The sequence below is a fragment of the Mesoplodon densirostris genome, chromosome 3 (genome assembly GCF_025265405.1).
Source record: "Mesoplodon densirostris isolate mMesDen1 chromosome 3, mMesDen1 primary haplotype, whole genome shotgun sequence".
NCBI lineage: Eukaryota > Metazoa > Chordata > Mammalia > Artiodactyla > Ziphiidae > Mesoplodon > Mesoplodon densirostris.
Genome location: NC_082663.1, coordinates 43,819,510 through 43,845,375, shown reverse-complemented (window position 1 = coordinate 43,845,375; position 25,866 = coordinate 43,819,510). Strand labels below are relative to the sequence as shown.

The 25,866-nt window shown below is 35.4% G+C and overlaps 1 protein-coding gene across 1 annotated transcript in view; it reads right to left on the bottom strand.

Annotated features, from left to right (window-relative positions):
- MTREX (Mtr4 exosome RNA helicase) overlaps positions 1-25,866 on the bottom strand; it is a 133,687-nt gene that overhangs the window by 17,047 nt on the left and 90,774 nt on the right. Inside the window, exons 19-23 of the mRNA XM_060092888.1 lie at positions 23,319-23,447; positions 14,462-14,572; positions 12,644-12,832; positions 8,624-8,787; positions 3,052-3,157 (exon numbers count right to left, since the gene is read on the bottom strand). Of these exons, the coding sequence (XP_059948871.1) occupies positions 3,052-3,157; positions 8,624-8,787; positions 12,644-12,832; positions 14,462-14,572; positions 23,319-23,447 (699 nt within the window). The remainder of the gene's footprint in view (positions 1-3,051; positions 3,158-8,623; positions 8,788-12,643; positions 12,833-14,461; positions 14,573-23,318; positions 23,448-25,866) is intronic.

Below are 25,866 nucleotides of genomic sequence, written 5' to 3'. Positions count from 1 at the left end.
GTGTGCTAAACTAGCTATTTTCTGTGACCATAAATGGAACTGGAGAAAATATTGTAAACATGCATAGTAGTTTAGTTACATCAACATTTATAAACTGTTGTATCATACTTTTTTGAAACAGTTTGGCTTCTAGGCAACTCTCACTCTGTGGAAACTAAAAATCTTGGATAAAGAACATTAGAAATAATGCCCTCAATTTTAGTTTTACCCAGATATTTCTAGCTCTCTAACCACTTTTAAAATATTTAAAAGTTTAGATGAGTTTCAGTATTCTTATTATTGTCTTCCCACTAGTGAAAAGTCTATCAGTTTCTCAATTAGAATAATTGAGTTTCAGGTCTATTACTAATTAGTCAAATAAACTTGGACAAGCTGCTTGAATTCTGTGTGTTAGTTTCGTACTCTGTCAAAGAGAGTAAGTCAGGTCCTCAAAACCTATAGACTTGTGATTAGAATAAAGTTATTATTAAGGAACAAATTTTGACAAAGATAGACTTACTATACAAAACTAAAATTATTACAGGAAAGGTATGTATGTATATATGTGTGAGACAATTTAAAGTAATTATAGGTAAATTTTAAAAAAGCAACTATAGGTTAGTTGCAATAGATCTGCCTTTACTTTGAGCATCAGTATTTATATAGGACTTGGTTTTGATTTGTATCATGAATGAACTCCACATCTCGGTTTAGTGAAAAGTACACAAGACTGTAAATGTCTTGTGTCCATTCACGATCAACAGTTACTGATCTCTTCCTCTCTCCTGGTCACTGTAAGTAGAAGACACTGGTCTTGATGTAAGTAAGCTACATGTCATTTTACCAATATTCTCCTACCAGGTGAGTGCGGTTTGCTCCCTATCTCTCCTTCAGGTCTCAATTCAAATGGCACTCTATCAGTGAGGCCTTTTCTAATCACCTTACTTAAAACAGTAACTCCAGCCCTCGCAAAATTTCTACCTGCTTCCTCTGCTTCACTTTTCTCCAAAACCCTCATCACCTTTTGCCATAACGTGTGTATTTTATTTATTTATTGTTTGTCTTCATCAACTAGCATACATGAAAGTATCATGAAAGCAAAAAGTTCTGCTGTCTTTCTAGTGTCTAGGTGTCTGCATTGCACATAGTGGGTGCTTAATAAATATTTGTATGATACTTGATATTTATATTATAAACACTATGCAATCTTTAAATTACTTCTAATGATATAAAAAATAAGGGGGCACGGCATTAGAAACAACATGCTTTAAAACAGAAGTTATCAGCATTTATGACAAGTATCTTACTATATTTACCTTCCTTTCTGGCTAGAAAACATACTTTTAAAGTATGAACAGAATTCCACGGTACTTTCAGTACAATTATCCATTTTGATGTTGAAAGGCACCACACCACAAGAACTGATGACACTACATATAACATAGCAGGGCTTCACTGAACAAATCTCAACTACATTTAGTGACATCCTGCCCCAAGATTTAAGAGTTGTGTTTTGGCTAGGCCCAACTCCCGTGAAGAGGTAACATACATGGCCTCTCAGAAGACAGGATTTTTTTACTGCCACATTAAAAAAAAGCACAGTATAAGAAATTAGCCACAAGACAAAGTCTGACACAGGCAGAAGATCACCAATCCCCAAATAATCTCTAAACCTTATATCTGTTCAAAGAAAACTGGACAAACATTCTAAACAATTATCTTAGAAATTAATGTAATAAAATTTTGAACCTAAGGAAAACAACAGCCAAACATAATATTTTGTGAAGAAATGCATTCCTCACATGCAAATTAAATTACTTCATGGGTGCACAGCAGGCATTCTTATGAGAGCATAAATCATTTTTGGATTACTGTCCTATTTGTTATCATTGCCACTGCAGTTGTAATTCTGATCTGTAATCAGAGAGCTGAGAGAAAATACCTACCTACTCCAAGAAGTTATGTATTTGATCTGATTAACAAATAAGGAAATAGTTAATGGATAAACAGATCGACAGCAGAACTGCAAAACAAATTTGTCTTACACAATTTACTTTTTTTTTTTTTTCTTTTTTTTGCGGTATGTGGGCCTCTCACTGTTGTGGCCTCTCCCGTTGCGGAGCACAGGCTCCGGATGCGCAGGCCCAGCGGCCATGGCTCACGGGCCCAGCCGCTCCGCGGCATATGGGATCCTCCCAGACCGGGGCACGAACCCGTATCCCCTGCATCGGCAGGCGGACTCTTAACCACTGCGCCAGCAGGGAGGCCCCACAATTTACTTTTTTAAAAGTTAAACTAAGTGTATATGGTAAAAGGTTCTCTAAAAATTTATATAGTAGCAACATTATTTTTAGAAGGTAAATGTGCCTGTCTTACTCTTATTTTGTCAATTTTATACACAATGAATAAAGTTTTGAATTTGAAATGTGAAACATGCATTTTACTTTTTAAAATAAATCATACTGCCTTTTGCAATAAAGTAAATGATGATTAGTGTCCTTCTGGTCCATCCAGCATTTCGTTTTTTGATTTCTTAAGAGCTGGTGAAAGTCAACTAACTACTCACATGAAAAAATTACTGCCAAGCCAGTGATGAGAATCGTATGGCCATTATCTCAAATCTTGCCAATGAAAACTAAGACTTCAGCCTCTAGTACAATCAGCTGCCTCAGTTATTCTCCAAAATTGAGAAGAGGAATATTAATTCAACCTCACTCCCTTTTCATTTTTACTAGTTTTGCTTAATTTTACCTTTTCTTTTTCCTTCTAGACTGTCTGACTAAGCTAGACCTTCAAATAATGCACTGGGTTTTATAGAGCAAATTTTTAACTTGGAATCTGATTAAAGATGATTGTCTATAAATAAAATTCTAGTTTACTTTCTTTTCTGATAATATACATTTAATTGTTTCTCTCTTACTAAATTTGGGTTATAGTTGCATTGATTTCTAATAACATTACCTATAATATGTAAATATGCAGGCATATTTTAAAAATTAAAAAATCCATAATATTATTAAATTATAAGACATGTAAATTAACAAATAAGATGTGCTAAATCTATTAACTCACATTCTCTTGAAACACAAAGCAGCTTAGTAGTGCTGTTGCCTGTTCTGCAGATAGGTCATTGAAGAGGCCATTAAACATCATCTCAGTTAGAAGGAGTTCATCAGCACTATACAGCCATAAACAAACAAACAAACAAACAAAAAGAGAGTAAACTCCAAATGTCAGAATATAAAAACACACATATGTACCCACACATCCTTAAGATATAGTTTTAAATAAAATATGTTATTTGAACATGAGGACTAGTCAGTGAGGAGTGACAAAGATTTATTTAACTAAGGAAATGGCAGGTTTTTATATTTACCAATATATGAATAATAAATGTGAAATGGGTGTTTCCTATAAAGAGCCCATTCTAGCAAATACCAAAATGCAGATATTCATTGAAATAAAGAATCATTTCTTAACTCTCAGAATACCATAAAAATTAGTCATTAGCATTTATTACCTAGGTCCAAGGATCTTTTAAATGGTTTTCAACTCAATTCAATTATTTTACAAATAATTTAAAAAACAATGAAAAACATTATAGAAATCTTAATTAGAATGTACCCATAGCAGACACACATTTTATTCACAGTTTCCTAGTGTTGAGAATGTTATAAATTGTTGCTCATCAAGACTGTTATCTATGAATCTGGAGTATATCCATCTAGTAAATACAATTTCAGATTTCAAACATATCTATAATAGGTACTAGCTTATCATTACTTCTGTTTCTTCTTGCACTTGCCTTGTCAAAACATATTACTGACTCCAGATTTTAAATACATCTCTTTTAGGTTCTAGCTTACCCTTACTTTTGCTTCTTCTTTTGCATCATCTAAATACAGTATTTTAAAAGACTATGACAAGGGCTTCCCTGGTGGTGCAGTGGTTGAGAATCTGCCTGCCAATGCAGGGGACACGGGTTCGAGCCCTGGTCTGGGAAGATCCTACATGCCGCGGAGCAACTAGCCCCGTGAGCCACAATTACTGAGCCTGTGCGTCTGGAGCCTGTGCTCCGCAACAAGAGAGGCCGCGATAGTGAGAGGCCCGCGCACCGCGATGAGGAGTGGCCCCCACTTGCTGCAACTAGAGAAAGCCCTTGCACAGAAATGAAGACCCAACACAGCCATAAATAAACAAACAAACAAACAAACAAATAAATAAATATGCTAGTGCCCTTAAAAAAAAAAAGACTATGACAAGTCGTAATTTCACTGAAGAGAGAAAGGCCATCTTCTTCGCTCCATAATTGTACATTTTCACATTCAGATTTTTAAAAAAATTTTATTTTATATTGGAGTATCGCTGATTTACAATGTTGTGTTAGTTTCAAGTGTACAGCAAAGTAATTTAGTTATACATATATCAATACATATATCTATTATTTTTCAGATTCTTTTCACATATAGGTTATTAGAGTATTGAGTTCCCTGTGTTATACAGTAGGTCCTTGTTGATTATCTATTTTATATATAGTAGTGTCTATATGTTAATCCCAACCTCCTAATTTATCTGCCCTTACCCCTCAGCCCACCTTTCCCCTTTGGTAACCATAAGTTTGTTTTCAAAGTCTGTGAGTCTGTTTCAGTTTTGTAAGTAAGTTCATTTGTATCGTTTTTTAGATTCCACATGGTATAAGAGATATCATATGGTATTTGTCCTCCTCTGTCTTAGTTCACTTAGTATGATAATCTCTAGGTCTATTCATGTTGCTGCAAATGGCATTATTTCATTCATTTTTTATGGCCGAGTAATATTCCACTGTATATATGTACCTTATCTTCTTTATCCATTCATCTATAGATGGACATTTAGGCTGATTCCATGTCTTGGCTATTGTAAATAGTGCTGCAATGAACACTGGGGTGCCTGTATCTTTTCGCAGTATGATATATGCCCAGGAGTGAGACTGCTGAATCATATGGTAGCTCTATTTTTTTTAAAGATTTATTTTATTATTTATTTTATTTATTTTTGGCTGCATCGGGTCTTCGTTGCGGCATGTGGGCTTCTCTCTAGTTGTGGCGTGCATGCTCCAGGGCGTGTGAGCTCCGTAGTTGTGGCGTCCAGGTTCCAGACTACATGGGCTCTGTAGTTTGCAGCACGCAGGCTCTCTAGTTGAGGGGTGCAAGCTCAGTAGTTGTGGCCCTTGGGCTTAGTTGCCCTGTGGCATGTGGGATCTTAGTTCCCTGACCAGGACTGAACCCATGTCCCCTGCATTCTTTACCACTGGACCACCAGGGAAGTCCCTCTATCTTTAGTTTAAGGAACCTCCATACTGTTCTCCATAGTGGCTGTACCAATTTACATTCCCAGCAACAGTGTAGGAGGGTTCCCTTTTTTCTACACCCTCTCCAGCATTTATTTTTTGTGGACTTTTTGACAATGGCCATTCTGGCCAGTGAGAGGTGATAGCTCATTGTAGTTTTGATTTGCATTCCTCTAATAATTAGTGATGTTGAGCATCTATTGATGTGCTTTTTGGCCATCTGTATATATTCTTTGGAGAAAAGTCTATTTAGATCTTCTGCCCATTTGACTGGGTTGTTTGTTTTTTTTGTTATTGAGCTGTTTGTTTATTTTGGAGATTAATCCCTTGTTGGTCGAATTGTTTGCAAATATCTTCTCCCATTCTGTGGGTTGTCTTTTCATTTTGCTTATGGTTTCCTTTGCTGTTCAAAAGCTTTTTAAAGTTTAATTAGGTCCCATTTGTTTATTTTTATGTTTATATTATAAAAATAATAGATTTATATTATAAAGATTAGAATTACTTTCATCTCTTCATCATCTGTTTTTTACCAATTTCCTTGTATTTACAACTATCTTCAGTATTTGACCAACTAAGAATTGTATCAAGGAAAATTTAGCCACAAATACAAAAGATGAAAGACAAAGTCACAAGTCCTTTTTAGCAAAATGGGATGGCCCAAGTTCTTATCATAAAACATTACATAACTAAGTCCTTTATGTTGAACAGAAAGGAGAGTAAAGTTATAAAAATCTTAAATTTTTCTTCTTGTTCTTAGAAATATATTATTCACTCACTGACTCTTGAGCGTGAGAATTTACCTAGGGTCTGAGATTTTGCTTATATGCTCAATTTCACCATCATCACTTTGCCTTGAGTGCTTTTTGCCTCTTTGTGTTAATTTTCTGATTTGTGTAATAATTGCAAAAACATCTTTTTCTGTTATTTTTCTCTTTGCCATGTGGATGACAAATGAAAAATTCTGAATTCTCAACTGTGTTCAACGAAAGCTGAAAAAAAGACTACAGTGATGGTGTCTCTAGAATTCTATAATCAAGGTTCCATAGAGTATCTTACGTTTATAAAAGGGCTTAATGGATCCATCCAGTAACTGTAAGGGTGTTACTCTTAAAAAAAAAAAAAAAAAAAGAAAAGAAAAGGAAAAAAGGGCAAATTTCCTATTTTTCATAAGATTTCTAAAAAAGAATAAAGTAATGAACTATCAATATTTATAAACAGCAATAACTACTCAAAAATAAAGTCAAAAACTAAACATGGGTTCCTAATGGTAAACTGAGAGTTGAGTCAAGACAAAAGGACAAAAATACAAACAAGGCAAGACTACTTATATAGTCTAATGCAGGAGGCAGAAAAGAAAGATAATAATCACAGGACAGCAATTTAATAGAGAGTTATATAGGCAATTATGCAAAAAAAAGTTGAGGAGCCTAAAATCAAACTGAAGAAACTCAAAGCAAGTTTCAGAAGATCTTTAAAAAAAATTATGCAGGAACAGGGAGCAAGGAAAAGGTCATGTTAAATAAAAGAAACACCATGTGTGGAATGTGGCAACAGACAGGATAGAAAGGGAAAGGCACGAATACACTAAATTATGGAATTTATTCTGAAAGCAATACAGAATCACTAAGAGACTTTTACCAAACAATGACATGGTGGGATTTGTGGTTTGGAAAGACTATTCTGAAAGCAAGAGTATAAAGGATGGGTTGTAGAGACTTATAAACAGGATGCACCTTAGTCAGTGGGAATAGTTAAAACAGCACAGAGGTAGGAGAAAACAATCATGAAGATGTGAGAAGAGAGCTAGAAGGAAGAGGAGGAATCTAGGACAACTCCCCAGTTTTTGCCTTTAGTGGCTGGGTCTTATTTAGCAAGACCAGAGGGAGAGGCAAATTTTGGGGGAAAGGTAACATACTTTGATATGTGATATTGTTATCACTCTCTCTCTAAATATTCTTTCTTCTAAGACTAAAACTAGCTACAGATATCTAATAGAAATTAATTTCTATATTAACTATTAAATATCAATACTACATAACACCACAAAGAAATAATTCCAATAACATTAATTTTGGCATTCAAATCAGTAGATTGGTGTTATAGTCTAAATTTAATCCTGGGTAAATTATTAGCCTTATAGTGCCTAGGTTTCTTTAAGTACAAAGTAGGAAAGCTTAATTTTATCACAGCTTAAAGGAAAACTACAAGCCTGTAGGCCAAATCTAACATGAAGAAATGTTTTATTTAGCTTGCACAGGGACTTACAAAAATAATTTTGAATTAGTCTGTGAACATTTAAAAATCAAGAGATTTCACCAAAAAGAAAAAAAATCTGGATTTTTGACTTTTCTAAGTTGAATACTCTGATATCACAGTATTCTGTAATAATTAATTGGGGCTGGGTAGTCACTGCCCCCTTTTGGCGGCCTAGAACTGTCCTGTTTGCCACAGAATCTTGGCCCCTGCCAGTATCTGAATTCATATCTGAACCAGATGATCAATAAGAACAATATGAATAAGTCTTCATCAGGAATACCCAAAACCATCTACAAGGCTTTTAATTCTTTGCCTGCATCCATTAGGGCCTTGGTGAGAACATAAAAACTGTTTCAAGATGTCTTTTATGGAATCATCAAGAATAATGGTCATGACTATGGCAAAGTAAGTATCTTCAAGATGATGGCAGTCAAGTGGGACCCTGAGCCAGAACATCTTAAAGAGCCCTTCCAGCATTTTGGACCCACAGAAACAATCGGAGAGAATGAAATGACTTCTGTTTTAAGTCATTTAGTTTTAAGGTCATTTGTAATGTAGTAAAAGATTACCAAAATAGACAACAGCTTATATCCAATTTACAAAAGTTTATATCCGATTTCAAGCTGTGGCCTATAACATGCTATACTCTAATACCCTACTGTTAGACCAAAACTTTACATAAAAAAGGATAATGATTATTAGATGAAGTTTCAAGGTGGGAAAATGTTCCTAACTGTAAAAATAATTAAAAGTATACAAAAACCATATATAAACTAAGGTTACAATTATGTAAAAAGTCCACAATGCATTAAAATAAAGAAAAAGGAAACATATGAAAGTACTAATGGTATCTGTGTTAATCCTTAATTAAGGATTCAAAAGATTTTTATTCTCCCTTTCTAATTTCTCAACTTCATGATCAGAACCTGTATTTTAATATGGAAGGCATTGTACAACTTTATATTTTTAATATAGCTCTTTTTCTAAAAGATTAATAGCCCTCATTTAAAAAACAGTATCCCATTTTAGAACCAGTTTTCTAGAACAACCAGGTTTTACCTGCTTATTTCACAAGCCACTCGTCCTTTCATCTCTATGACATCAGAAGACGTAGCAAATCCCAACCTCCTTAAAACACGTTTGCGACATTTGAGCTCATCCATTTGTAGGACAGTTCTTGCTTTCTTTAGTTCTCGCTTTGCGGATTTAATGTCTATTGCAATCTAAGGCATATAAAAGTACAAAAGAAGTTCAATAATAAGGTAAACAAAATGAAATGATGTTTAGTCATGAAATGAAACAAAAAATATTATATTGGGGGCCGGGGGACGTGGAGGAGAACACAGGAGTTTCTTACTGTCCCAGGGTATTATACAAGAGGAATGATGTATCTGAGGTAGCAATGACATCAACTCCAGCTTTTCATCCTTAGGGAATCAGGGGGTAACTCAGAGAATAAGGAAAGAAAGATGAGAGTGTATGAATCTTATCTCTCAACTACTTATATTTCCCTTATGATGCCCTGAAAAGTGTTCCTTCTCTTTGCCCTCAAATTTTATAACAAATCTGCCTAAGCTGGAAATGGATTTAGCAAAGAGAATAGGTCTTTATTCTACAGACAGAGATGAATGCTTAAAAGGAAAATGTTATTTTGAGGTCATCCTATAGGGTAGATGAGTTTTAAAATTCCATTAATCAGAAAATATTACATACTTTTCAACTGTGACAGCGGATGACAGTACAAGAGCAAGAAAACACTGTGATCCTGAAGTGGAGGCTTGAAGTTCAGAAAGACACGGACAGAAAAGTTTAGGGATTGAGAAGTAGAAATTCAAAGACTTTGGAATTTTGCAGATGATTTATTAAGCTTCAACTGAGGAGTAGAAATGTTGAAGGCAATTATGGTGGTCAGTAACTGATATTTATTGACAGCTAACTATAAATCCTGTTTTTTCAAGTGCTTTACATTATTTCATTTAATTCTTACAGCAATCATATAAAGTAGGTAACTAATATTAAATGTGCATTTTACAGATGAGAAAACTGAGGCAGACAGAGATTACCAAGATCAAGATACTGGTCAAGATCACAGAGCTAATGAGTGATAAAAGATGGGACTCAAACCCAGACTATCAGACTCTAGAATCTAAACTCCTAGCAATTATTTACATTGCTATGAACAGATATATTGTCATAATGCTAGGAGGATAAGAAGGAATGCTTTATATGTTAGACAACTCTATATTACCTAGCATGCTCTATCAGGCCTATCAGAAAAAAAAAATTGTCTTCTAAAATTTCTTTAATTGAAGATGCGCCTATATTAGCATAGAAGACTGTGCTAAGTACCCAGAGGCGTATAAAGCTTAAAGGTTGGTAGAAGACAGTCTACTATTTAAGATTTTTATCATAGTAATTTTTATATTGATTACATGTTGAAATGTATTTTGGACATATTGAGCTAAATAAAAATCTTATTAAAATTAATTTCACCTGTTTCTTTTCACTATTTTTTTAAAGTGGCTACTAAAGAATTTAAGATTATGTAAGTGGCTTGTATTACATTTCTACTGGACAATGCTGTTCTATATCTCTTTCTACATACTTTAAAAGAACACAGATATCCATGTTTATAAATGAATAAATACATAGGTACAGGGGCTTTTCCCACAGAAGTGAGGCCAGCTTCCTTTTCCACTCAATACAATTAGGACTTCTTTTCCAAAAAGTACATATAAATTTACCTCATTTAAAAAAAATGGCCATGTTGATACCCACTGTGTGGATATGCATAATTCATGTATCTAATTTTCTACTGATGAACACTGAGGTTGTTTACATTAATTTGCTTTTTCAAACAATGCTACAAGAACATCCTTGTATTGCCTCACTTTGTAGTTTCAGTCTGAGAGGACGGGAAAGCTGAATCAGAGTATGAACACTTAAAATGTTGACAGTTGAGGGGTCAGATTTTGAAGGCTTCCTAGGCAGGGCTAAGGAAAGTCAAATCTATCCTGCAGTCACTAGGAGGTCAGGAGATCATTAAAAAAAAAAAGACTTGTTTTTTCCCCCTAAGTTGTTAACTCTTTGTAGTTTTCTTTCATTAAGAAATGCAATACAAGCACATGACAGAAGATGGGGGGTGGGTGGGAGTAGGATTACCTACTATAATCTCACTGCCCAAACACAACCACTTTAAGTTTTCCTTTCAGTCTTTTCTGGTGTGCGTTTTTACTTTTGCTGAATTGTAATCATAGTCCACAACGATTTTAGGTCCTACTTTTTAAATTTAATGTTCCTGCATAAGCATTTTTTCCATGTATTGCAGTCTTCATAACAATTTTATTTAGCCAGTCTTTCAACCAGACACTAGGGCCTTTTTGTTATATTTGAGTGGCTCAGATAATGCCTTTCTCTGTGGCTTCAAACCACCTTCTCCGTGGATACTTTCCAGTCATCACTCAACCAAACTCAAGTCTTTCTGTTCCTGTGTTGAAACTGTTAAGGATGATTCTGGTGGTCAGGTACGGAGTAACTGGAAGCAGGGAGGGAGCTGCTGCAATGGTCCCGGTGATAGATGAGGCCAGGATGACAACTGAGTATACTCAAGCTTTTTGTGTCTCAGTTTCCAGATCTTGAGAAGAAACCTTCATAGTGGGCCACAGCATGGTGTGCTACATGTTCACTGAGAACACACCTGCTGTGCCCAACATGGCACAGGGCCACATCACGTTAGTTCACAAAAAGCTAGAAAGGGGCAGTGCTGTAAAACTATGAACTGAACACATTACTCTATTAAGCCAAGAAGTTTCTACTTATTTATTCAATAAATACTAGGCACCTACTTTATAAAAACAGATCATTATGGGAAATATGGAAGAGTACAAATAAGCGTAAATGAAACACCTGAGCCTAAGGAGCTTAAAAATCTAGTTTGTGAGACAGGAAAACAAACATGATAAAATAGCCTGTGATAAAAGCTGAAAAAGCATAATAGCAAGGAGTTATAAACTTCAAGGAGGAAGTGACATTTGTATATACAAAAGATTCTAGTTGAAGAGAAGTGGATAGTGGAAAGAAATGTATTCATTTCAAAAAGCTTTTTCTAAATTCATTATTCAGAATGGCTGTAAGAATGCTTTTACTGGTTAGAGAATATAGCTAGTTAGCCTAAAAAGGTGAACTACTACTTCATACCACTAGGATGGCTATAATTAAAAATACAGACGAAACAAGTATTAGTGAAGATGTGGAGAAACTGGAACTTTAATATATTGCTGGTGAGAATGTAAAATGGTGCAGCCACTTCGGAACACAGTTTGGCAGTTTCTCAAAAAGTTAAACATAGAGTTAAACACAGTGTTACTCACTGACCTGCAATTCTACGCTAATTCCACCCAGGGGAAATGAAAAGATATGTCCACACAAAAATGTGTACATAAATGTTCGTAGCAGCATTATTCATAATAGCCAAAAAGTGGAAAAACTCCAAATGTTCATCAATTGATGAGTGGTTAAACAGAATGTGGTATATATATACAATGGAATATTTTTTGGCCATAAAAAAGAATAAAATACAAATTCATGCTACATCATGGATGAATCTTGAAGGTATTAGCTAAGTGGAAGAAGGCAAACACAGAGGCCACATATTGTATGATTTTTTTTAATATGAAATCTCCAGAATAGGCAAATCCATAGAGGCAGAAAGGAGATTTGTAGTTGCCAGCAGCTGGAGGGTAGGGAAAGGGAGAGTGACTGCTAATTGGTATGTGGTTTCTTTTTGGGGTGATGAGAATGTTCTGGAATTAGATAGTGGTTATAGTTGCAGATATCTGTGAATATACTAAAAACCACTGAATTGTATGCATTAAAAGGGTGAATGCTATGCTATGTGAATGACATCTCAAAGTGATCAACTTTTTTTTTTACTGGTAAGAGTTGATAGTTTACTTAAAAGATAGCTAGACATTTTCCTGTTTTAGGTGATGAAACCAATAGGAAAAGAAAATGAAAAATATATACTCACTTATATAGTGAAATACTTAGAATTCTATGATAAAAGAGTTTCTGCCATACCTGTGCTTTTTTTTCACAAAGAGTATACACAGTTTCCAAATTTGGATCATTGTGAAGTGGATGAGAATACATTCTATGCTCAAAAGCCTCTACTTTCTGGATGACTTTTTTCAGTCCTTGATCTTGAATACCCATGTCATCAATAGGATCTAATAAGGGAACACCATCAGGAAAACGTTTCTGAACTTCCTGAAACAAAATATTTAAAATTCATTTTTCATCTTACATACAAAATTAGTTAAGACTAAACTAAATACTTCCTTTTATGTTTTTTCTACGTACAGACATGTATTATAATTTATTAATAATTCTAATATTTAAAGTTTAATAGTTCTGGATGCAGCACAATTTATTGATAAAGCCCATCATTGTATATTTAGGTTGTTATAACTTCTTGCCTTTATAAATAATCCTGCATTGAACATCTCAAGTGTAAATGTTTTCAATATTCTGATTACTTCTTTGGGGCTGATTCCTAGGGAGGGCACTACTGAGCTGAAAGATATAAACTTTCAAAGGGTCCAGATCCCCATCACTAAATTTTTTTGTAACATGATTTGACTGTTAAATATAATGAACATGTGAGTTCAGGGAAGAGATAGGTCACTATAGGCTGGTATCCCACTGGGAGACTTTCAGGGTCTTGGATAGGGCTTAAAGGTAAGATAGGATTTGGCCAGTTAGAAATAAAAAAAAAGTTGGGGGGGGTTACCCACAAAATCTTTTTATAAAACTGTCAAGAGAATTATTCAGGGCCTCCCTGGTGGCGCAAGTGGTTGAGAGTCCGCCTGCCGATGCAGGGGATACGGGTTCGTGCCCCGGTCTGGGAGGATCCCATATGCCGCGGAGCGGCTGGGCCCGTGAGCCATGGCCGCTGAGCCTGCGCGTCCGGAGCCTGCGCATCCGGAGCCTGTGCTCCGCAACGGGGGAGGCCACAACAGTGAGAGGCCCGCATACCGCAAAAAAAAAAAAAAAAAAAAAAAAAAGAGAATTATTCATTTCAAGAAGCTCACCCATGGACCACAGCTTAAAAATTCCTACTGTACACTGAAAGCATCCTGCTTTCTCAGATTTTAGTACACAGCCTTCACTACATAGTAAATCCTTTTCAAATATTTATTGACTAACCAACTAAACCAACTAACAAAGTGCCTTTTTATTTTCCTACCGGAAAATAAAATTTTCTATAAAATCTTAATTTTTCCTATTGAAAATAAGACTATTTCATCCATGTATTAACTATACTATAAAGTCGTTAAAAGTCCTGGCACATGATTTTATACATAAAACTTTTTTTTTTTTTTTGCGGTACTCGGGCCTCTCACTGTTGCGGCCTCTCCCATTGCGAAGCACAGGCTCCGGACGCGCAGGCTCAGCGGCCATGGCTCACGGGCCCAGCCGCTCCGCGGCATGTGGGATCTTCCCAGACCGGGGCACGAACCTGTGTCCCCTGCATTGGCAGGTGGACTCTCAACCACTGCGCCACCAGGGAAGCCCTATACATAAAACTTTAAATACACTCTATAGTTATTTTCATTCATAACGAATAAAGCAAAACATATTTAACACACAATAGTGGCCATGTTTTCCTCTGTGAGCCCTCCTTTAGCCTGACTTTGTTGCTAGATTCAAAGAGAGGACAGTCTACATATAGATCTGCTGCCACTATCTTTGTTAAAAATGACTGCCACTATTGGTAGTGTTTATAGGTTTTCTGAAAGAAAGCAATATATTTAACAGCAAATCAGCTGCCTTGTTATAAACCCTATTTATATTTACATAAAATTTATATTTAATTTATAAAATTAATGTGTATACCTGTATTGATTTTAAAACACTCTGTCTATTGTCCAGTGGTCGAAGGTCTTTAGGAATGTAAAGTCTAACACTGCTGATAGCGGACAGGAGATGCACCAAAACTGGAACAACCTACCAACAGAAAAGTTATATATATATGTTACAATTAAAATTGAACGTGTTCAAATTCTGCCATTTCTTAAATTTAGCTTGAATTCTTAAAAGGAAACTGCATTTACAATATGTAACAGGTATAATAAGTAGATAGTAATCATTGTGGAAGCTTATATCCTAGTAGAAACTATATTTAACAAATTTAAACCTTTAAGTAACAGGCAAATAAATGGTACATAAAAATAAGTGATTCCCTTAACACAGAATCCATATTTTATTCATTTTTGCACCCTCAGTACTTGCTACTTTTTAAATACCTAAAAGTACTATAGCACTACAGAGGAAGGAAAGACTCCTATTTAGGTCTATTTAGGTTTAGTTGGCCACGTAAGACTCATGTGATCTCTGGATGGGCCAGAATGAAGAGCTGAAAAGAGGTATTTCAAGCAGAGAAAACAGTATACTCCATTAGACATAATCTTGAAGAAAACTTATCTTCAAACTTTCTTCCGTGCTTTCTCCTGACAAGAATACCCCTCCCTCACCATCAGAAATGCCATTTGCTTTCTTTAAATTTGCTCCCTTTAAATTCAGACTCTATAAACTGAGGAGAGGTTAACATTCTCACAGATCCAACTTCGTCAGCTTATTGGTCTCCTTACCTTTACACTGATCACCACTGGAAAAACAACTGTCATTCACTTGCTGATAATAAATATATTCACTGTGTTTTACTAAACAAAATGGTATAGCGGCTGAATGTGGGTTCTGGAGTCAAGACTGCCTGGGTTTGAATTCAGTCTTCAGTTGGTTGTGTGACCTTGATCAAGTCACCTAGAGTTTTTAAGCTTCAGTCTCCCCATTTAAAAAATGAGGATAAACAATGGAACAGAACAGAGAGCCCAGAAATAAACCAACATACCTATGGTCAATTAATTTATGTCAAAGGAGGCAAGAATATACAATAGAGGAAAGACAGTTTCTTCAGCAAGTGGTGTTGGGAAAGCTGGATGACTGCAATTAAATCAACGAAATAACAACACTCCTTACACCATATACAAAAATAAACTCAAAATGGTTTAAAGACTTGAATATAAGACATGACACCATAAAACTCCTAGAAGAGAACATAGGCAAAACATTCTGACATAAATTGTAGCAATATTTTTTTAGATCAGTCTCCCAAGACAAAAGAAATAAAAGCAAAACTAAACCAATGGGACCCAATTAAACATGTATCTTTTAAGAACAAGCACCTTCTCCTGCACAGCCACAATATTATGAGATCATAGAAATTTAACAATAATACATCATCTAATACATAGTCCACATTAAAATCTCCCCAACGGATCCAATAATGTCCTTTACAGACTACTACCACTACTGTGGCTACTACCTCCACCACCACCACCACTACTACGTTTGGAGCCAGGATACGACTACTACTACTACTTCTGGATTTAGGATCCAGCCAAGGATCATTTACTACATTTAGTTGTCAGGTCTCTTAGTCTTCTTTAATCTAGAATACTCTCCACCTGTTTTTGTTCTTTTATGGTATTAACATTTCATATAATTTCAAATGTACAGAAAAATTGCAATAGGATAAAAAGCTCCCATATACCTTTATTCAGATTCACCAATTATTTGTATTTTGCCCCATGTGCCACAACATCCTCTCTCTCTCTATATTTATGTATATACATATACACAAACATACACACCCATACAACCACAGTACAAGTATTAAAAGAGGGAAATTAATGTAGATACACTGATATTATCTAATCGACAGTCCATATTAAAATTTCATCTACTTTCCCAATAATGTCTTTTGCCCTGCCTTCTCCCCCACCACTCCATGGAGCGAAACTAGGATTATGCATTGAACCTAGTTGTAATATTTCTTTGTTCTTCTTTAATCTAGAACAGTTCCTCAGTTCTTCTGTGACTCTCAAGACATTGACATTTTTGAATACTATAGGCCAGTTATTTTGTAGAACGATTCTCAGTTTAGGTTTGTGTAATCATGAAGAATCATCAGACTCAGGTTATGCATTTTTGGCACAAGTGATTTTTTTGTTGTTGGTCTCAGTCCATTGGTCAACATTACTGGATTGGTGACAGTAACTTTGATTACTTGATTAAAGTAACATCGGCTAGCATTTTCTACTATAAGTTACTACTTTCCCTTTCACAATAAATTTATAGGGAGATAAATTTATAAGAAGTTGGGGCTTCCCTGGTGGCACAGTGGTTAAGAATCTGCCTGCCAATGCAAGGGACACGGGTTTGAGCCCTGGCCTGGGAAGATCCCACGTGCTGTGGAGCAGCTAAGCCCACGTGCCACAACTACTGAGCCTGAGCTGTACAGCCCGCAAGCCACAACTACTGAGCCCACGTGCCACAACTACTGAAGCCTGTGCGCCTAGAGCCCATGCTCCACAACAAGAGAAGCCATGACAATGAGAAGCCTGCACACGGCAACAAACAGTAGCCCCGGCTCGCTGCAACTAGAGAAGCCCACACACACACCAAAGACCCAACGCAGCCAAAAATAATATAAATAAATTTATTTAAAAAATTAATAATAAATTTATAGGAGATTCTTTATAGACTTTGTAAGTATCCCATTCTTCATTAAACTTTTTTTTTTTACATTTTAAAAATTAATTAATTAATTAATGGCCGCATTGGGTCTTCGTTGCTGCGTGTGGGCTTTCTCTTGTTGTGGCACATGGGCTTCTCATTGTGGTGGCTTCTTTTGCTGTAGAGCATGGGCTGTAGGCGTGCAGGCTTCAGTAGTTGTGGCATGTGGGCTCAGTAGTTGTGGCTCACAGGCTCTAGAGCACAGGCTCAGTAGTTGTGGCGCATGTGCTTAGTTGCTCTGCAGCACGTGGGATCTTCCTGGACCAGGGCTCAAACCCATGTCCCTGCAATGGCAGGCGGATTCTTAACCACTGCGCCATCAGAGAAGTCCTTCATTAAACTTTCAACTCACTAGTTTTAACATCCATGGATTATTCTTGCCTGAGTCAAATATTACTTATGGTAGTTGTCTAACGTTGACTCTTCTAACATCTCCATTTCTTCTACAGTATCTATTCTGAGTATATAAGCTTGTGGGTTCTTATTTTATTTTCACTTGATTATAATCTTTTACTCTCATTATTTTTATTCTCAAACTGTCAAATTCACTTTTAAAGAAGACATCATGTGGACTGAATTGGCTTTTGAGCAGCCAATTTGTGATCTATACAAATCCTAGATACATGGGCTGGCTGGAAAGAGAAGACTCAGGACATGAAAAACTGTCAATGATGTACCAGGTAGCCAACACCCAGAGGGAGAAATACACAATTTTTCTGTATTGAGGTACATGTACACAATCCAAAATGGCAGAAAAATTAAAAATAATTCACTTGACTTTAGAGAAGAAGTGTATGCTTTATGTACTTGCAGTTGAATTATGCACAAGTTGCATTATGCAGAAGTATTTCCTTGAAAACAGAATAAACACTATCTGCGAAGACTTGATTCAGAAGGAAGACAGAAACTGCCCAATTTCTAATGCTGCTTCCCATAATAAGTTCCATCCAAGAAATGGTCAACTAAGTCTCACACTAATGACAGGAAAGAAACTACAAAGGCCCTCCTACAAATGTCTCCTTAAGTACAAGAAAGGGAGATCCTAAGACTTAAGTTCTGTAAATAAGAACTTAAATGTTTAAAAACCAAATGAATAGTTGCCATGAAATTATGAATCTCTACACTCACAAGGATTTAAAAACATGCTATAATATTTGCATTGTGCAGTTGATTCAACTTTCTAAACCTAATAACCTTTATAAAAGAACCTAGAATTCAGGCTCATCATAATGCAACATCAGTCTATATAAATCCAAATAATCACGAGGGCAATTATTAGAAAAGCATGAGAATACCAACAGTAAGGAGTATTTTTATTCTTAGACCTTTTTCTTTGCAAGTTTGTCATAAATCAATTTCCCCCTTTAAGATAAGCAAATGATAAGGTAAATATCAGAAGTCAATACATTTTAAGTCAATACATTCTTTAAGTCAATACACTCTAAGTAAATTTCGACCAATGTCATCTCTTCAATTAAGACTATTAGCTGAAACACAATATGATTTTTGAATTTTTCATCTAAATCAGAATGATGTTTTTTGAACCAAATGAATTTTAATCAAGTCAAGGCAGACAAAGTTATTCAAACCAATGTGATTTTTATTAAATTTTAGATTTACAAACATTAAATTTGTGTCTTGATCTAATTTAAAAGCTGACTAATGTAATAATCTATTGAATGTAATAGATGCTTTCTCTAAGTTTGTCCAGAAGAATGCCAGTGAAAATGGTGGAGCAAAGACCTCCAAAAATCCTCTTCTCCGTAAAAGCATTGAGAATACTGGCAATTGTCAAAATCAACTTCTTCAGAACTCTGGAAATTAAACAAAGGCTTGCACCAATCCAAGGAGCATGTAATTTAAAAAAAACCCCAAAACCAAAGAATTGGATGCTTTGTGGTGTTTTAAGTTACTTTACTCCCTCTCCTGCTCAGCTCCTCAGTAGTCTTGAAAACCAAGAGCCTGCAATCACTGAAAATCAGTCTGGCAGCCACCAGAAGGGACAGAACAGGGTTGAAATGACTTCAAAAGGCCATTCCCAGAGAACTGTCAGTATTTCACCTGTTTGGTGGTCCCCTAGAAGACTCTATTCATTCACAAGGAGGTCATTATTTGACCTGACCCAGGGCTTGCTCAGTGCAAACAACCTTTTCCCTAGGGGCATCTGTTAAAAATAGTAAGAGTCAATTGTTTAACATCATGACTTTCTGAGGTGGTGGATAACAGGTTAACCAAAAAGCTTAAAAAAAAAAAAAGAAAAAAGATGGAGAGTAAGATGTCCACAGGGAGATGTGAAAGGCGCTCCTAGAAAACTAGAAACGTAGAAGGCCTCATGCATGTGTAGGGCTGTGTTCACACTCCAGAAAAAACAGAGAAGGCCCTACACTCTCACCTCTGGGTGTCCTTAAGACTGAACACACAGGAAGTGAAGGCTAAGGTACTACTGTCAACTCTGGCTAAGTGTTAAAGGCATGCTACAATATGCATGCAGAGTCCCTAAGCAGAGACTGGTGGACTTAATGGTTATGGGCATTTAAGGAAGTTTTGTCTAATCATTAGCTGACCACTAAGCTAACTAAGCAGAGACTTCAGTAGCCATGCACAACAAAAAATAGAGACTTAATTAAGATAATTAATTCAGAAAAGTCTACGAAACAAACAAGCAAGCAAACAAACAACTACAATAAATAGCAACATAAAGAAACTAAGGTTTAATTTCCAAAGTTGCCATGTTATATTATATAAAATGTGCAGTTTAAAAAAAATTACAAAATATGTAAAGAAACAACAAAATATGGTCCATATACAGGGAAAAAGAGCAGTCAACAGAAACTGTCACTGAGGAAGTCCAGCTACTGCACTTAATAGACAGAATTTAAATCAGCTATTTTAAAATATGTTCAAAGTTTATTTAAAATTAAAAAAATCTGATTTTAATTTGTAATAGTACACTTTTTTTTGTTGTTTGTTTGTTTAGTTTTTTTTGCAGTACGCGGGCCTCTCACTGTTGTGGCCTCTCCCGTTGTGGAGCACAGGCTCCGGATGAGCAGGCTCAACGGTCATGGCTCACGGGCCCAGCTGCTCCGAGGCATGTGGGATCTTCCCAGACCGGGGCACGAACCCGTGTCCCCTGCATTGGCAGGCGGACTCTCAACCACTGCGCCACCAGGGAAGCCCTGTAATAGTACACTTTTGATGCAAACTTCTAAAGTGAAAAAACTGCTAAATCTCACTCTATCACCACTATTAAAGGGTATTTTGACTCTCAAGTAGTTTTTTAGATAGCCTAAGTGTATAGTTTTGATCTGTAACCTTCTATTCTATGTCCTTTTATAGATGTTTTAATCTAATGCTGAATGATTCTAGAGAATTCTTTGCCTAGAGAAATAAAACAGAAATCAATTTTCTAGGCTTTGTAATTATGGTCTTTACTTCCTGACACAGAGTCTCATTTAACTTTTATGAAATGGCTGTGATAAGGGGCAGTGGTCAGAAACACTTGAAGCTGGCAAAGCAACAGTGACAAGAGCAATTTTTAGAATACATTGTCTTAAGTGTTAACCTCTACTAATCAACTGTTATCCAAAGCTAGCTATATTCTAAGCCATTTTGTTTTTCTGGAAAAATAAATTCAAGATTTATTTCACAGGTAAAAGAAAAAGTCACTTCAGAAAGTAGTCTTATACAAAGGCAGATCAAAAGCTAAATTTGACATTACACACACTCAAAGTTAGAGGAGGGAAAGATAACTATGGAAATCCCACTTCCTCCTCATATCTCATGTAAAGGAAATTGGGTTCAAACCTACCCTAAATAGTGCTATACAATCATGGCAGTTGAGAGGTGAGATTTCCTTATAAACTAAATGCCTGTGGCATTATTTCCCTGTGTCCAGGATTCCTACTCAAAATAGTAATTTGCAAAAGCAAATAATATTATATACATATTCCATTTCTTAAGGTATAGGTCTCCTCCCTGTTTTATTCTATGCCTTTGTCATTCAACCATATAGACAGAACAACTTGGAGGTTTTTTTTTAATTTTAAAAAATATATTATTTAACCAATATATTAAAAATATTACCATTTCAACATGTAATCAATATAAAAATTGATTATTATTTTTTAGTTATTTGCTTTTTTTTATTAGTCATTAATTTTATACACATTTATGTATACATGTCAATCCCAATTGCCCAATTCAGCACACCACCATCCCCACCCCCCCGCCACTTTCCCCCCTTGGTGTCCATATGTTTGTTCTCTACATCTGTGTCTCAACTTCTGCCCTGCAAACTGGCTCATCCATACCATTCTTCTAGGTTCCACATACATGCGTTAATATACGATATTTGTTTTTCTCTTTCTGACTTACTTCACTCTATATGACAGTCTCCAGATCCATCCACGTCTCTACAAATGACCCAATTTCATCTTGGAGTTATTTTTAAAGAGGGATGTTTTGTGCTCTGCACATGTTGGTTCCACAGCTAGGAATGCAATTTTTGTCTGAAAGAGGTTCTTATATTCCTACAAATTTGCCTAAGTCGCATTACTTCTTTTATAAGACTATACACACACGTATCTTTGATGGTCACCTCTCTGAGCAAAAAATGCTCCCTCCATAGTTCTAAACTCCATTAAGTCAGAGACTACATATATAATTCATGCTTACACATCCCCACCTTAATTTCCTTAGCAGCATATGCTGAAATAAACTGAATAAAAAAATTATTCAGCAGAGGAGAGACACTCAGTTTTGCTCAGGGTTCAGTGCAGACTTCCCTGCAGAGACTGTCTATTGAACTCAACAAAATCATATTATTAAGTACTGCAAAGCTTCTCAGTATCTTTAAGTAAAACAGGCACAGATGCTCATGCTTAATGAAATTTGGGCCTAGAACACAGCAGACAACAAACAGGTTTCACCTAAAATACTAACTCCAATGAATTACTCATTAGATCATTTTCTCGGTAAGAATCTAATAAGCTTTGAGTGTAAAAGGGGCCCATGACTTATTATTAATATCTGCCATGAGAGAAGGAGAATGTTGAGATGCATGCCACATATTTGCCATTCCAACTTCAAAGATTCCTTTGGCCACAATGAGTATATGTCAAATTGTGGGAATTTTAGCCTAATTTTAGTTAGGCAGTCAGTTGACAAAATAAATATTAGGGAAAAGAAAATCAAGTAAGTTTCAATGGTGGTGAAATTTTGGAGGAGAACAAATTAGAAGAGTGAGGAACAAAGATCAAAGGCTAGCTGGTATTCAGAATTATAAATAACTAGATTTTTAAATCATTATTTTAAAATGTTTAATAATAAAGTCTTTTTAAATACTGTCAGCTTTGAATCTCACATTCATTTCACTGATGCAAAGCAGCAGCCGATGATGCTACAGTGGCAGATTTTACTTTCCATAAACCAAATCCTGTTATGACAAGTTATCATTACAATGACATTTCCTAAAAGACCTAGCCAATACACCATATACTTAAAGCAGTGTTTAAAAATAACAAAATTTCAGTATGATATTACTCTTCAAATAGATACTTGGACTCTCCACAGTAAGGCTTACCTACAATTATTCTACATTAATTATTTTAAAATGAAATAAAATAGGAGACATTTAAGTAATATGTGTATCTCATGTGGCAAGCTGAATGTTTTGCATTTAATTAAAAGCACATGTTAATTAAACGATTTTAAGGAAACTTAGGTAGCACTTTTTCATTATCAAAACACTGGCTCATTATTTTCAATCATTATTTTCACAGGAATGTAATAAACAATATGGATGGAATAAAGTGTAAAATGATACAATCGCAAAATAATGATAAAACATCTTTTTTAGCTCAGGTAAATTCCAGTTTCATGTGAAAATTTAAATTATTAAATTCTCTTTATCTTTCACTTTGTCACTAATTACCTTGCCATAATTTGATAAGGAGATTAATCATCCTACTGGTGTTAGATGGCTTTCACATACCTTGAAAACTTCCAATTAGGAAATCATGACAGTATGTTCATTATAATCACATTCAGGAAAGCTAGTGATTATAAATACTGTACAAAATATCTGAAATCTGAAAATGAAAAATAAAGTACAAACCTGCATCTCTCCTTTCTCATCAGACTTAGCTGGTTTTGCGGCCTCAGTAGCTGAATTTTTCAAGCTCTCTTTGCTACAGCGCAGAAGTACTTCCACTACATATAAAGGATCCAGTTCACCAGAATTAGGCTAGAAAAAAACAGGATAAAAGAAGTTTATTAATTCTTAAAAACTGGCACACAAATTTTAAGTTCCATGTGTACAGGAACTCTGTTCTCAGTATTTAGCACTATGACTTACGTAATGCACAATAAATGTTAATTTCATGAAATGAAGCCTGTCTCTTTTCATCCTTCAACATGCTCCACTGGATGAAAAAACACAGAAATTACTTGATACTTACAAATTTAAATGTTATGATCACTGTCAACTGATATGCCATTTTAAGTTTCTAATGATCGGTTTATAATTTTATTTCATGTTATGCCAGAATTAGAAAAAGAAACCAAAAGGAATTATCAGTATCAGAAAATGAGTATGTTATCTTCAAATAACCTTAATTAAACAAGATGAAAAATATATTCAGAGCAGATTATTTTATTGCTTAGTATACTGGCACCTCTACTCTGTGGTTTCATATCATTTCATTAAAAGTCTTTTAGTCTTTTATATCCTCTAATAAAAACATGATTCTCAAAGACCTAACACTAATCACATCTTCTGCATTATGACAATTTATGTTTGAGAGCAACATTTTTCAAACAGTAATAGAAGACTTTTTCTTCAGTAAAGAATTCCTCTTTGCTTTTTAATTCAATATTTGAATAATCTCTTTTGCATAAAATTAGATAAAGGGATAAGTTTTTTTAAAAAAAATTGTAGTTGAGTTACAATGTTGTGTTAATTTCTGCTGCACAGCAAAGTGATTCAGTTATACATATATATACATTTTTTTATATTCTTTTCCATTATGGTTTATCACATGATATTGAATATAGTTCCCTGTGCTATACAGTAGGACCTTGTTGTTTATCCATTCCATATATAATAGTTTGCATCTGCTAACTCCAAACTCCTATTCCATCCCTCCCCAGACCACAAGTCAGACTATAAGTCTGTTCTCTATGTCTGTGAGTCTGTTTCTGTTTCGTAGATAGGTTCACTTGTGTCATATTTTAGATTCCATATATGTGATACCATATGGTATTTGTTTTTCTCTTTCTGACTTACTTCACTTAGTATGATAATCTCTAGTTCCATCCATGTTGTTGCAAATGGCATTATTTTGTTCACTATTTTGTTTTTGTTTTTCTTTTCAATGACTGAGCAGCATCCCACTGTAGCAGTATATATACCACATCTTTATTCATTTATCTGTCAATGGATATTTAGGTTTCCATGTCTTGACTATTGTGAATAGTGCTGCTATGAACATAGAGGTGCATGTATCTTTTTTAATTATAATTTTGTTCGGATATATGCCCAGGAGTGGGACTGCTCGATCAATGGCAACTCTATTTTTAGTTTTTTGAGGAACCTCCATACTGTTTTCCATGGTGGCTGCACCAATTTACATTCCACCAACAATGTAGGCAGGTTCCCCTTAAGGGAGAGTTATTTTGATTGAGAGGGGAACATGGAAAGAAGTGATGACTTGTTCTCCTCCCACCCACCCTGCACAGTTCCTGTGCAAAAATGAAAAACTGTCAAGAAATAACCATGAATCCATTCCTACAATCTATTTCTGTAATAAAACTATCCATTTGCCTCAGAATAGTAAAATATGTTTACAAAACAAACCAAAAATACAATCATAATTATCTTAAACTTCTGAGTACAAATTTCCTCAAAGAAAGCACAAGCTCCATTTTCCAATTCAAAAAGAAAACTAGTTTTTTCTCAGCACGTATTTTTACTCAAAATATGTTTTTTGTTTGTTTGTTTTTTGTTTTTGTGGTACATGGGCCTCTCTCACTGTTGCGGCCTCTCCCGTTGCGGAGCACAGGCTCCAGAGGCGCAGGCTCAGCGGCCATGGCTCACGGGCCTAGCCATTCCGCGGCATGTGGGATCTTCCCGGACCAGGGCACAAACCCGTGTCCCCTGCATCGGCAGGCGGACTCTCAACCACTGCGCCACCAGGGAAGCCCAAATATGGTTATTTTTAAAGAAGTTTTAAAACATTTTTCAGCTTGATACAGATTCAAAGACAGTATTTTCAATTAGACTTGTATCTTCAAAGATTATGTGTGTGTGTACACACACATGCATATATATATATATCTTAGTTAATACAAAATGAGTCTTAAAATGAGGTAAATAGTTATGACCAACTGTTAACTCTTCCAAGGGGCCAAGAACCATAAGGAGAATCAGTGATTAAAATATTTAGCTTTCCAGAGGGGAAAATACCTCTCTAAGTAAGATGCATTTCACAATATGATGAATAAATTAACTACAAGGTGTTATAGGACATACAAGTATTTGGACAAAAATAACCTAAGATTTATGAAGAATCTTTAATGTGTCTAGATAATCTAGAACTCTGTTATTGGGTTTAATTCCAATTCTGTAGATTTTATTTATAAACAATATTCTCCCTATCATCTCA